Here is a 12,944-nt window from a genome sequence, read left to right on the forward strand (position 1 = left end):
CAGGACAACCCCACCATGTGCCTTTTGTGGCTCAGGCAAGGTGCTGCTGCCACATGGGCAGTTTAAATCTTCTCGTTTTCTCTCCTCCTCCTCCTCATATTCCTCAGACCTTTTTCTGAAGAACCTTGTTTAAGGGTATCTGTGCCCTTTCAAACTTTCTTCCCTCCACTGAATCTTATAAAAGGCTCTCCATTTATTTTTGATTAAAGTTCTATAGGTTTTGACCAATTCTTTGCTATGTATCAACTGCTTTCCAGTGAGAGCAATTTAATTACTATTATGCGCCAGTATCTTGTAAACTTGTTTCTTTTGGAACCCTTTTCCAGTTCCCAAGAACATTATTTCCATGCCTTTATTTCTCTTGGATGGGCTCTCACATTGCAACTGCCCTGGGTTAATGCTTGCAGAAGTCTGAACTGCTGGTGTGGCTGGGATTATTATCCATTGATCACTTTCCAGTAACTCCCAGTGACTTGGTGTCCTGCAGGTTGGTATTTGAGCTCTGCCTTCGCTTCAGTTCACTTTCATTAGTATCCCTTTGATTTCACTCTTTGCAGTCAAGTCAAAAGCTCTCACAGAGGTAAAGGGATGTCATACATATTACATCTACAGAAATTACAAATTATTCATCACAGCTAAATTCAAAGGCAGCTCTGTCATCTCTCCTACTGCTTCTCAGAGCTGCTCCCTTCAAAATCCTGAAGCCTCCAGAGTAAAACAGTTCTGGCTGGGAGAGGTTTTTCTTTCAGGCGTAACAGAAGGAACGGAGCTTGAGAGGGACAGACCAGGATGTTTTAATCTGTTCTGGAAAGATCAGTGGTCAAGGCAGCAAATCATCTCACAAACGCTTCTAAAGGTGAGATGGCTGAAAATCAAAGCAAAACCCAGATTTGTCCTTAGACCTGGAGTAATCCTGGTCAGGAAATCCTTCAGGGACACATTCCTTAATTATGAACTTGGAAGATTTCCCTGGCTTTGGGATAGTGAGCACTTCTCTCAAGTGGGATTGGACAAAGTGCACTTGGGACGGACAAAGTGCAAAGAGTCCTAATGCTTAATTAAAAACATACCCAAATTCACATTTCCCTGAATTTCTTACGTCTGCAGCACTGGCCAAGAAATCAATTGCCTCTTTATACAGGTGCTTTCAGGGACTTCATATGGGCTTCAATGGGACTTTATATGGGCTCCCTGTGGTGGCGCAGACTTCCTAGCACTCGTCCCTAAGGATACCATGACATGAGATGGCTCTTCCACCTGTGGCAGCACTTCATTCACGTGCTTCTTTGGTTTTCATGCCCAAATTCCCACTATAACTTTCTTCAGGCAGCTCTGTTGGGCAGTGAGGCTTTGGGAGGGATGTGTGATCCCCTTGGGGTCTGCATGCCCAGTGCTCCCCATGAAACCCTGATATCAAACCCTGCCTTGACACAAAAACTATACAAAATGGCTTAACTGACAGGGACCTGGATTAAGCTTACCCACCAAAATTCCACTTTTTCTTCTGTTTTCTGTGGAGGAGACCAGCTTCCCAAAACACACAAAATTTGATTTGAGTGTCGGTGAGTCTTGTAACCAGATAAATGACTTATTTCCTACCCAAAAACCACTGCAGCTTGAGGATGAGCTGGGCTTTGGGGTGACCAGCTCTGATTCAGCCCCACGGTGAAAGTGGTGCCAAACGGCAAAATAGCGGCGTCTTGGGGACAGACTTTGGTTTTGGTCGGGAAAACTGTGATTTTATGTTCCTCAGGGAAAAAAACAAACAAACAAAAAAAACCCAAAACAGCCAAACACAAACTCCCATGTCTTGTATCCTGCATCAGGTTGTCTTTTTGATAAAACTCCTTTCCTCCTGTTCCCCTGCCCCTCGCAGAGCCCAGCGCTGCCGATCCCAGCCCCGGAGCTGCACCCGCGGCCCCGCACGTCGGCAGTGGCGGCCGCGGGGTGGGGGGCGAGGGGGGCTCGATATCGGCTGACCGGGGCGTGCTGTTTCCACAGCAACCCCCCTCCCGTGCCCCCCGGACCCCTGCGGCTCCCCGACAGCCAAGGGGGCTGGGAAGGCTGCTGTAAATCTGCTCGAGATGGAGCGGCCGCCCGGTGCCCCCCCGCCCCCAGTACCCTCCGGTACCCCGGAGAATCTGCACTGAGCTTAGTCGTGGGTAAAAAGGGGAAAGAAATCTGTCCACATAATAAGCCACTGAGGGTGGCTGCTTGACAACCCCCACCCCTTATACCCTCGTGACATCCCTGGAGGAAGCAGGTGGGGTATTTTGGGGAGCAGTGTCAGCCTCGGGGACCTGCCAATTCTGCATGTTTGAGCCAGTGGGGAGCTGGAACTGTCAGGAATCACCTGTGGGGCCAGCAGCTGCCAAACCCCACTTTTCCATGCCATTTGGGGAAAGATGGATTTTTGCATCAGATTATGGCTATGTCCAAGCTCCCCAGTAGGAAGTGGAGATTCAAGCAGGGTCATAGCTGGTTGTCCCTCTTTGCAGGTGAAACTACTTAGCTCCTTCCCTGGGAGGGAGGTGGGGTGGGGAGGGAAGACAAGGGCTCAAATGTGCCCTGGGTGCAGGTGAGAACAACTACTCCACTGAGCCCCTACAGCTGGGGCTGAGTCAGTTGGGAACACAGAGAGTGCCAGAGCTTGGGGTGAGTGGAGCAGACAGCTCTCCAGAGCAAGGTAAGGGTGAACTGGACTTTATTTACGTTTTCTTGAAAGGTTTTGTGTTGGTAGGGTGCTTCTTGCAAGGTCTTGTGTTTGTAGCATTGTTTTTTGCTGGTTGGAGAAGCCAGTGAGCGAAGGTGTGGAGCTCAGGCTGGTGTTGGTGATCTCTGAGGTTGGTTGTCTTGGTCAAAGGAGTCCTGGTTTTGCTGTGGTGGTAGAAGTTGGACATAACTACTTAGAGGACTAAGTCTTAGCAGGAGGAGCTAGAGAGAAGAGTGATTTAATGCCTTGGTGTCTCACAGGGAGTGCTGTGGGGGAAGAGTTACGGCTGGATTTTCTTTTTTTTGCTGCGGTTGTGCTGCCCCCTTGTAGAAAATGTGAAATTTATGAGTGTTCTCTGAAACGGGATTATTTTATCTCCCTTTTGCAGAGTTGCAATGAAATATGAAACTCATGGTAATGGTTTTCTATTTCTGTTACAAATCCCTTCCAAAATGGATGCATTTTACTGTATGAAGTTGCTTGGACTTCCCAAGGGCCTCAGCTCTGCAAAGCAAACTGCAGCCATCTGTCCTTATGTGAATTCTTTGTAGGGCCAAGACCTGAACTGGTTTGGGGATTTTATTTTACCTATTTGCTTAGAAAAAGGGATCTGTTATAAAGATATTAGTGCAAAAGGCACTAATTCTTTTGAGAGTTAGCGAGATGAAATCAGTGAAATAGGAGGTCCTCGCACTCCTTTAGCCTGGACAGGTGGGTTGGACTCGCTGCGTTTTGCTGTGGTGCCTTTCCTTGGGCTTGTCCCAGTGCTGGAGGGAATTTTTGGTGGAGCAGCTCCCAGTCTGATGGCTGAGGTAGCACATTTCTCTGTGCCGTGGCTTCGATGGTGTCTAGACAAGAGCTGGTTACTGCCCAGTCATGTTCCTGAGGCTGACTCGGCACTGCTGTGGGCTCAGCACCTGAATCACAAAAATGCAGGAACTGAAGCAATGACTGATACCATCTCATGGCACAAGCAGCTGGAGCTGCAGGCACTGCTGTTACTGTTTTAGCTTCAACCTTGTTCACCCTAGACCAGATCAGTGAGTTACAGATTTGGGTTGGTCAGGATTTATAGTTTCACATCTTAAATCTGATTTTTTTTTCCCTGATCACTTGGGCTGTTCGCTTTTTTCCCCTGATCCTAATTGATATTTGCTTCCTATTACTTGGAAACCTCTCGAAAATGACAGTATCTACTGTGTGATTTGCACTAGACAAGAGTTTGTGGAAACACTTCGGGAAAGCTGTCTCCACACCTTGCTGAGTTGATTCACTCAGGAGTCAGCAAAGGCTTTGGAATTCTGTATCTGCTTGGGATTTGCACGGAGGCATGGGGACGGAGAAATGCAGTAATAGTTTATCTCCCTCTTACGGCCGAATTGCGAACAGCCACGCTGTGAAAAGGAGGGAAGGGAATAGGGAGTCCCTGTGCTTGTAAATGCTGGTGGTTGTGCATAGGAGAGGCCGTGATTGCTCCTGAGCTGTTGAGCTGAGCTCTCTTTTAGAAAGCTGGTAAAATATATTTTTCACTACAGTATAAACCACAAAATATCTGTGAAAGAGTTAAACTGCTCCAGTCCCTTGTGAGTTTGAACCAGGAACTGGCTAAATATATAATCACAGAATCATCAAATGGCTTGGGTTGGAAGGGACTTTAGAGATCACATAGAAATGGCAGTTTTGTTTCTGCTTCTTTTGGTGAAATCTGCTTGAGTCAGTGTCTGACTTGCCAAGGAACTTGATACTGGTCAGTAAAACAGCTGATGAGGGCAGAGAAGGGCTTGGCTCAAGCCTTTACACTGAGTTACTCTTTCCATGTCACTCAGCAGCACAATGGTGAGATGTCTCCTGAACTGATTATGTTAAATTAATGCTGTGGTATTGAACCTGAACCAAATGACCCAGTCATAAACCTTCTCTGCAGTTGCAAAAGGGCTTCAGGAATGCACGTGCCCAAAATCCATCCTCAGGTGAAACTGGTCTTGTTGAGATGATCAGGAGCTGTGGTGGCTGCCTTGCTCTGTTGGTAACCTGTTCCAGGTTGTTATCTGCATCTCTGGAGTTATCACAGAACAGTTACATAGCCAGTGTCTCAGGAATCATCAATTTATTTTACGTAAGAATTGCACGAAAAAAATAAAAAAATCAGAAAATTCCTATTAATAATTTACAGAATCAGTTTTACTTCAAGAATGTTAGAAACATATTATTCATCATTTTAACTCCTGCTCAGTACTTGTAATTAAATTTATCTTGGACTAAAATGCGTATGTTTGTAAAAATAACCTGAATTGCTTTGTGTGTTTGGTGATATGCATTACATTTACATTTTTCAGGAATAATGGGAGAAAGGCAGCAGATTTCTGCTCTCAGTTTTTCTAACATGACAGCATTTGGGACACTGTCAAAGTAACAGACACCAGAACTGTTGTAAGGCTGCAGTCCAGGGTTTGATAGGAAAGAAGGGAACATAGATGGTGTGAAAGTAAGGAAAGTTCTGCAGTGCTGCAAGTGCTGCTTGAACTGAGATGTCTGCACAATGTGAGAACTGCTTCTTGAATTCAAGTGTCTTAGGCCCCTCTGCCTCAGCAAACTCCTCAGACTGTCTTTAACACATCCAGCACAGCAAAAACTGAATCATACACTAACTTTAGTCCAACATTCTGCTACGGGAACAGTTTCACTTCTGCAGTGGGTACAAACTTGTTCTTTTGTTCTGGTGTTGAGATTTCTATACTATCACTGATTTATTGAGGCTGGAATCCTGATTGTATCAGTCACCAGGGACAGATGCTTATCATCAAAGGGCTCTTCCTCTACCATCTCTTCATCGTAAGTTTTGTCACTGTCCCATTATGTCAGGTGTACTTCCAAAGCTTGTTACTTCCAAGGCTGTGATCCAAAGCAAGGACTTCAGAGCCCAAACATTAAAGCCTATGATCCCAAATGTGGATTGGCTGCCTGAACTCATCAGGTGCTTCAGTTCTGCTCTGAAGGTTCCCATAGTCACTGCAGCTGTGGACAGGCTGAGCCCCACCAAAGGCACAGCAGTGTCAGTGCTCAGTTTAACACAGCACCACAGTCAAGAGAGAACAATGGAGAAATCTTTCAAAAACCACAATGGCTCAGTCTGTTCTCCTTCACTCATCTGCTAAAGCACTCGTCAGGTAGGAAATGCAGGTTCTGATTCCCCCCTCGCTGCAGTAAATCCAGTTCTAGTTGCTACTTTTAGAAACTGAACTGGTGTCCTTGCTCCCTGGCTACTGCTGTTGTAATACAGAATTTGCCTAAGCACAGTCAGAATCCTTTTCATTTGCTCTTTCTAGAGTCTTGAACCATTTTTCCCCTCAAATAAATGGCTCAGTTTCAAAGAAGTGGTCGAGACACCCTACCAAGGAGGTAAGAGATCTTTTTCTGCCAAGAGCTGCCCTTAAGGCTCTAAGGAAAAACATCTACTACTGATTTGGAGAGCAGTCTTTAACCACCAAACCAACATTCAGGAGAGAGTCCTTTACTCATTCAGTCTTCATGATATTTTAGATTTTTTTTAAAGTCATCTTATATGGAGAGGAATACTAATAACCATCTAATTTCATGATATGAAACAGGCCCACATTGTTAAACCTGGATTAACCCATGAGCTGTGTAAGGTCACACTTTCACCAGGTTTCCAGCAATCGGGACTCTGGGATTTCTTTAAGTAGTTTTTCCTTAAGAAAAAAAAAAATCTAAAAAAGCCAGGGCTCAGAGATGCTTTTTGAAATATTTTATTGCAAAAAGGTGTGGACATTTGCTGGCAGAATAGTTGATCACATTCTCTATTTGACTGTCATCCAGAGGACACTGCATGCATTCAGGCTGAAAGCATAGGACAGTTTCCACCAGGCACCTGAGAAATTCCACAGGAAAGAGAAGTCTTTAAGCTGATCATCTGCTCTGCTGCCCTTTGCTTCCCAGAGCTACTTAGGAAATAAGAGTTAAATCAGCTATAGGCATAGCCAACTGTAAACGTGTTCCTGTGATGCAACAGAGGTTATCTAGATAATTGATCCTGAAGCTTTATTTCCAGTTTTAAACAGGAAATGTCCTTCCTAAAGCAGGCAGTTACACCTGACTTGGCATCTACTACTCAATGCTGTGTTGTGCAGCCGAGGTGCAAGATGCTTCCTCTCATCTGGCTTGTATCCAAGGACATCTGACAGCTCTTACTTGAATATCCCACCCCAAAACCTCTTTCCTTTCTTCATGCTATTAGTATCATCTCAAACCACTTCCCTACCCCCTCCAGACAACAGCCAACTCCCTTTTCCTTCCCACCCCCATGACTAATGAATACATGCTGCTCTCTGCAGTTCACAGCAAAAAATATCTTCACACTCTGGCTGTGCCTCTGCACACAGAACTCCAGGTGCACCTGAATTTCACCATTTCAATGCCTTCCCACAGGTCTGATAAAGGTTGTTCATCTTTGGCAGACAGCAGTCCTGCACCAAAGGGAACAGCAATCCATTGCCAATCTAACCAGGCGTGTTGCAACTGCAGCTGCTCAGTATCAGAACTCCCTGCAAGAAAAAAAAAGAGAGTTTAGAGGACGTACAGGTACAAGTCATTGCATCTGGACAGACTAGAATACATTAACAGCTGCACTTTGCTGAGGGTTATAATGGACTTTTAAACTACCTGAACCACATAAATGTAAAGATCTCAGGCCTTAAAGCTGCAAGTCAAAGGTAAAAAACTCAGGATGACAGTACAGGCACTTAAAACTTACACTGTTGAGCCAAACCCCATGCTAGTTGCTCTAGTAATTCCAAGCATTGGAACAGCTATTGTAGGTTACTTGTTCCTTCTTAATAAATCAGCTGTAGATGAGAAAGAATATTTTTGCTTTCAGAAAGCCTGGCAGATGGAACAATTGACAATTAACTTCCTTTCATGCAGTATGGCTTTAGGTTCCCCAGCAAAGCTGCAGATTGGAATTTCCCATCAAGATAGTGGTTCCTCAGTAGTGTGCACATGGGCCTCAATATTAAAACCAACATTTAGATCCAGGGCCTTAGCAAAGATGGGCACATAGTCATTTGTGCTAAGACAGAGTAGCAATTATGGTCCCTGGAGTTATTTTAATCACAAAAGCCAGAATGAACTTGTTTGCAACAAAGGCACCCTCAGTCCTTTCAGCTGGAAAGAGACAGGTTGCTCTATTTAAACCAGTTAATTTGGAATGAACTTATTCACCCCCAGAGATGTTACCCTTACTCGACTGGGGACTATTTCGGTCACTAACAATTCAGCACTCCAGTGTATGTTCCAAAGAAGAGATATCTAAACCTTTCAATGCTAAAGCACAATAACTTGTCACCACTCTACTTTTGGCTGTGTTTCAGTAAAGGATATATATTTTTAATCCATTTGATACAGTTCTGAAGGCTAACGAGCCAATTCCAAGTCAATCGCTGCTGGATATGCTTTTTTTTCTTTTGGATGTGCTTTACTGGAATAAAAGGCCTTTTGGCCTGCTCTAAAATCAGCACTGGCAGAGTCTACAGTGTTCCTTGATAGCTGTTTTACATCATACCTATGTCTTCAGTCCCAGTGTATTTTTAGCAGACACTTCAGTGGGAGCAGCTCAGATGACTGTGTGACATTGACAACACGCTGCTGATCAAAGTGTCCTCCCTGCCAAGCCAGGGAGAACCAATGTCTCCTCTATCTTGCATTATATAGAGATGAGGTACATGAAAAACATAAGCAGTAAGTGCAGAGATACGAGACCTTTAGGAGGCATCCTGAGATGGAGCAGGAGGATCCTTATTCTCAGGCTCTGGAGGAGGAGCTGGCACACTTTCCTCTTTCTTTTGTGCAGCCAAAAATTCATGAATCGCCCTCTCTATCTGGGGCCTGAAGATGTGGTTTAGTTTTGGATCCACCACCTGAGAAATAATTCTGTCCACTCCAGCTTCCAGCATTCCTGACCTTGAACAAAGACAAAGAAGTCATTCAGCTCCTCCAAAAAACTTCTCCCCGATCTCCTCCAGTAATTCTCCAGAGCCCTCCTGTCAACTGCAATTAGCATTAACATGGTGAGAACTGCAGCCTACTCAGTAGATCCTTAACAGGGAGTTGTTTCAATCACCTATTTCCCCTCACCCCCTCTCACTGCTCCCTACAGAATTAACAACTCGCATCTGGTCTCCCAGGTACTTAAATGACACGTTGGACAAGAGCCACTTTTAATAGGGCTCATGTGGAAATGAGGTCAACATGAAAGCAAACAAACACATTTTGGCACAAACAAGAGAAACAAGCTATTCTGAGGAGGAGGGCAGGTGAGAGCACAGTCTTTTCTTTGGCTGACCAGAGGGAGAAGAGCCCTGCCCCCTAATAACAGGACTGTCACTCGCTCCTTGTAACTGTTAGTCTAGACAGATGGGTATTAATTATAAAAACAAGACACTGAGCACACAGCAAAGTTTCTGGACTGAACACTAGTAATTGAGGTGACTTATTACTTCAGGGGCTGCGTCAGACTCTTGGATTGTGGGGCACAGGCTGTCTAGAAGGCTTAAGTCATGTCTGCAAGGGAGCAGGGGACAGGAAACGGAGACGTTGCCTGGCACTGGGAAAAGGAGCCACAGGACTATTAAGGCCATGAATGCTGGTGAGTGAGAGGGTGCAGGGTCAGGGCACATCGTGTCACCTCCAGGTGACAGCACAGCTGTACCTGCATGAAACATATCTGGACTCCCTCAGAGCTCAGTCTTGCAACTCCAGGAGTGACAGGGACCCCTCAAACTCCCCAGTACTGGGTATACTCTTCACACTAATGGCCTGCTTAAGAGCACTTTACACTCACCACAGGCTCTCTGATGTAACATTCTTCAACTATCCACTTAATTCTTGTGGTACAGTAACATGAAATAAGAGCGAGCATTGAGACAAACGTATCTCAAGGACTCTGAGTAATGACAGGAAATTCTGTACTTCTATTGGAGAACATCCCTTCTCTAGTTACAGATTAAACAGACTAATGTGACATACTTGTGATTTACAGGTTCTAGGAGGTGCTCTTGAAACAGTTTGTTCTGTGTCCCAGGCATTCTGTTAGTTTTCCTTAGAAGCAAAAGTGCCATGATCGAGTTCTCAACTGCCTCTCTCCCCATACCTTTTACCATAAAGGTTTTCTCCTTCTAATAAGCCAAGGTTCATATTTCAGACTGCCAGGAGGCAGCAGCAAGAGATACTAAACCTAATTCTTTCAGCAGCAGTTTAATCTGGCTTTCTCTGATTTCATGCTGGAAATGAATCATAGAGTCCCAGAATGGTTTGTGTTGGAAGGGACCTTAAAGATCATCCAGCTCCACACCTTCCACTATCCCAGGTTGCTCCAAGCCCTGTCCAACCTGGCCTTGAACACTTCCAGGGATGGGGCAGCCACAGCTTCTCTGGGCAACCTGTGCCAGGGCCTCACCATCCTCACAGTAAAGAATTTCTTCCTAATATCCAATCTAAATGTACTCTCTGTCAGTTTGAAGACATTCCCCCTTGTCCTGTCACTCCGAACCCTTGTTGTACAACCCTTGTTGTACAAGAGAGACTTGTACAAAGTCTCTCTCCATCTTTCTTGCAGGCTCCCTTCAGGTACTGGAAGGCCACCATTAGGTCACCCCAGAGCCTTCTCTTTTCCAGGCTGAACAATCCCAATTCTCTCAGCCTTTCCTCATAGGAGGAAAGGCTGATCATCTTGGTGGCACTCAATGTGGTATCTTAAAATAGCTGAACAAAAGCTTCTCTCTGCTGCAAGAGATGAGGTGATTGTTGCCTGACAGTGGTTGAAGTCTACACACACAAGCTTTGGCATCTTCAGGATTCTTTCTTTAAAGCCTCTTCCCTTTCCTGAAGATAAAGATCAAGGTTATTCAGCTCAGCACATCAGGTACAGCATTGGCTATTTGCAGCAACAGTTTGGCAGGACAGCAAATACAAACACTTCACCAATCAAAAATACCAATTTCAGATAAAGTAATAATGTGCATTTTGAGATTGCATCCCCTATTATAATGAAACTCAGAAGAGCACGGCAGAAAGTCTTGTGAAAAGCTTAATTCTGCAAACTCTTACTTGGCTTAGGGGATGTGTTACTTATCCAGCAGCTTCAGTGCCATTTTACAGACTGTGCTCACTTACTGAATCACGCTCTGCCTGAGCCCGTTCCGTAGCTGGTTTTTGTTCATGGCTGGGTTCCATTCCTGTTTGTCCAGGTGGGTCGATACAAAGTTGTCGACTTTCTGCCTCAAATTTTGATAGGCTGGCTAAAAAAAAAAAAAATCAAAATAAATCCAGTTGAACAGCTAAAATACCTCAAAGCAGTGTCCTGCCAGGGCCCTTCACAATTCATCTGCTGTCACATACAGACTGCTCTGTTGTCTGTATTCTCCCTCCTTTCACTCTCCGAACAAAGAGAATCTTGTTTTGCCTGAGAACACAACTGGCACAGAACACTCAGGGTGTTGTTACAATAATTCAAATATCTGGACAGATTGGTTTTTAAATTGTTGTCTGCTCATGGTATTACTTAGTGAAATGAAAACTGTGCAGACAGGAGTTGTTTAAGTAAAGTTCTTGTTGTCTGCAAACCCTCCGTCCCAGAATTCCTCGGAAACTGGCTGAGCAATTTCACTAACAAAGAACTTGAATAATTTGCCTCTGTGGCACTAACAGAGAAGTTAAGAACATATAAGAATAAGGAGATAATTACTTGAGTTTTATCTGAGGGAACTTAATTGCACTTAACAGGAATTTAACTAAGAAACCCGTATAAATACACAGGACCGTCCACATCCTGGATGTAAGGAAAGGACAAAAGGGTGACATTTATATTTCAGGGTCTGACGTGCATATGGGATGATGGGCTGGTGACAGAGGTGCGGTGTCTGTCCTGGGTAGCACTGACAAAGCTGCTCTGTGCAGGTGACCTGACAGCTCCAGGAGTGGTTTGTTGCTGGGCCTGGATGACGCCTGCAGCTCCCAGGACAGGGCTCTTGCTGAAAGAGTAAAAAGTTTGGGGAAAGCAAAATCCAACAAGTGCTGAATTTTGACAGGGCAACTGCGAACTACCCAACTTCATGCAGACAACAAATGCTCAGGGGTTCACGTGGTGGCTGAGAAGAAATTAATGCCAGAGAATTAGTGTCTGAGAAATAGAACAGTCTGATTCTCATTAGAGAAAGGTTTAGGTGTCTGGGTTTGAAAACTGGAAATACAGGAATGAGTGCTGGAAATACAGGAAGAGGCTAAAAAGTAGCACTGTTCTTATGGGAAACTCTTTTCCTAATAAGGCCTGGGCTGGGACATGAAAGGCTGAGCCTGTTCTCGGGCCTGTTCCTCCCCTGGGGTGTGGATATCGCTCCAAGCCGGGATCTCCTCGGGAACAGCCACGGGTGGGGGTCACAGCGGGGCCACGAAACACCGCGGGCAGAGAGAGCAGCCCCCGAGTGCGGGACCCGCGGGGTGCGGGGGGTCCCCGGCCCGGCCGTACCTTGGTGTCCACGTCGGCCAGGCAGTCCCGGCGGAAGCCGTCGAAGAGGCCGCGGCTCTTGAGCTGCTCCACGATGATGGCGATGAGCTGCGGGTCGCCGGGAGGCAGCGAGGCCGGGTCGGTGGGTCCGGGCCCCGCGGCCCCCGCGCCGCCCCCGCCGCCCCCGCCCGGGGCGGCCCCGCCGCCGCCGCCGCTCTCCGACATGGCCCGCGCCCCGCGCCACCGGCGCGCCTTGCGCGCGTCACCGCGGCGAGGAGCGTCACGGGGAGGCGAGTCCTCCACGGGAGGCGCGTTACGGATCGTGGGCGGCCGAGCGGCGGTAAAGAACTACAAATCCCGGCGTGCACCGCGGCGCGCCCCGCTGGGCCGAGGGCGGGCGCGGTTTTGTTGTTGCGAGGCATCATGGGAATTGTGGGCTGCACCGGCGGCTGTGCGGGAACGGCGGGGATGGGGATGCCGGGATAACCCGGCCAGGGCGGTCACAGGGTGTTGGGCACGCAGGGTCTGTTCCTCGTGTCCTTCTGGGGAACGGTCAGCCAGCCAGAGGGCACGGGTGCACCTCAGCATCGCACAGATGCTCCATATGTGCAGCTGGAGGGTCAGGGATCCCCTGTCCCAGAGGGTTATCAGCCAGGATATCGGGATATGGCAGTGGGTTTCCAGCCGAGTTGTGACTCCATTGTGGATTCTGTG

General features: G+C 46.6%; 1 protein-coding gene across 1 annotated transcript; it reads right to left on the reverse strand.

Moving 5' to 3' along the window:
• Positions 1-6,450: 6,450 nt before the first annotated feature.
• BOD1 (biorientation of chromosomes in cell division 1) lies at positions 6,451-12,460 on the reverse strand. The gene is made up of 4 exons (XM_017823009.1): positions 12,252-12,460; positions 10,901-11,025; positions 8,489-8,689; positions 6,451-7,275 (listed from the first exon to the last, which is right to left on the reverse strand). The coding sequence occupies exons 1-3, from the start codon at positions 12,453-12,455 to the stop codon at positions 8,491-8,493; spliced, it is 528 nt and encodes a 175-aa protein (XP_017678498.1). The 5' UTR covers positions 12,456-12,460; the 3' UTR covers positions 6,451-7,275; positions 8,489-8,490.
• Positions 12,461-12,944: the final 484 nt, after the last annotated feature.

Source organism: Lepidothrix coronata, unplaced genomic scaffold (genome assembly GCF_001604755.1).
Source record: "Lepidothrix coronata isolate B3197 unplaced genomic scaffold, Lepidothrix_coronata-1.0 Scaffold100, whole genome shotgun sequence".
NCBI classification, from domain to species: domain Eukaryota; kingdom Metazoa; phylum Chordata; class Aves; order Passeriformes; family Pipridae; genus Lepidothrix; species Lepidothrix coronata.

What these genes read in the sequence shown, in the direction of transcription:
- BOD1 (XM_017823009.1), bottom strand. Translation starts at nt 12,455, where the DNA reads ATGTCGGAGAGCGGCGGCGGCGGCGGGGCCGCCCCGGGCGGGGGCGGC. An exon ending in TGGCCGACGTGGACACCAAG is followed by an intron (nt 11,026 to 12,251) that starts GTACGGCCGGGC and finishes TTTTTTTTTTAG; the next exon opens with CCAGCCTATCAAAATTTGAG. An exon ending in CTCAGGCAGAGCGTGATTCA is followed by an intron (nt 8,690 to 10,900) that starts GTAAGTGAGCAC and finishes TCTTTGTTCAAG; the next exon opens with GTCAGGAATGCTGGAAGCTG.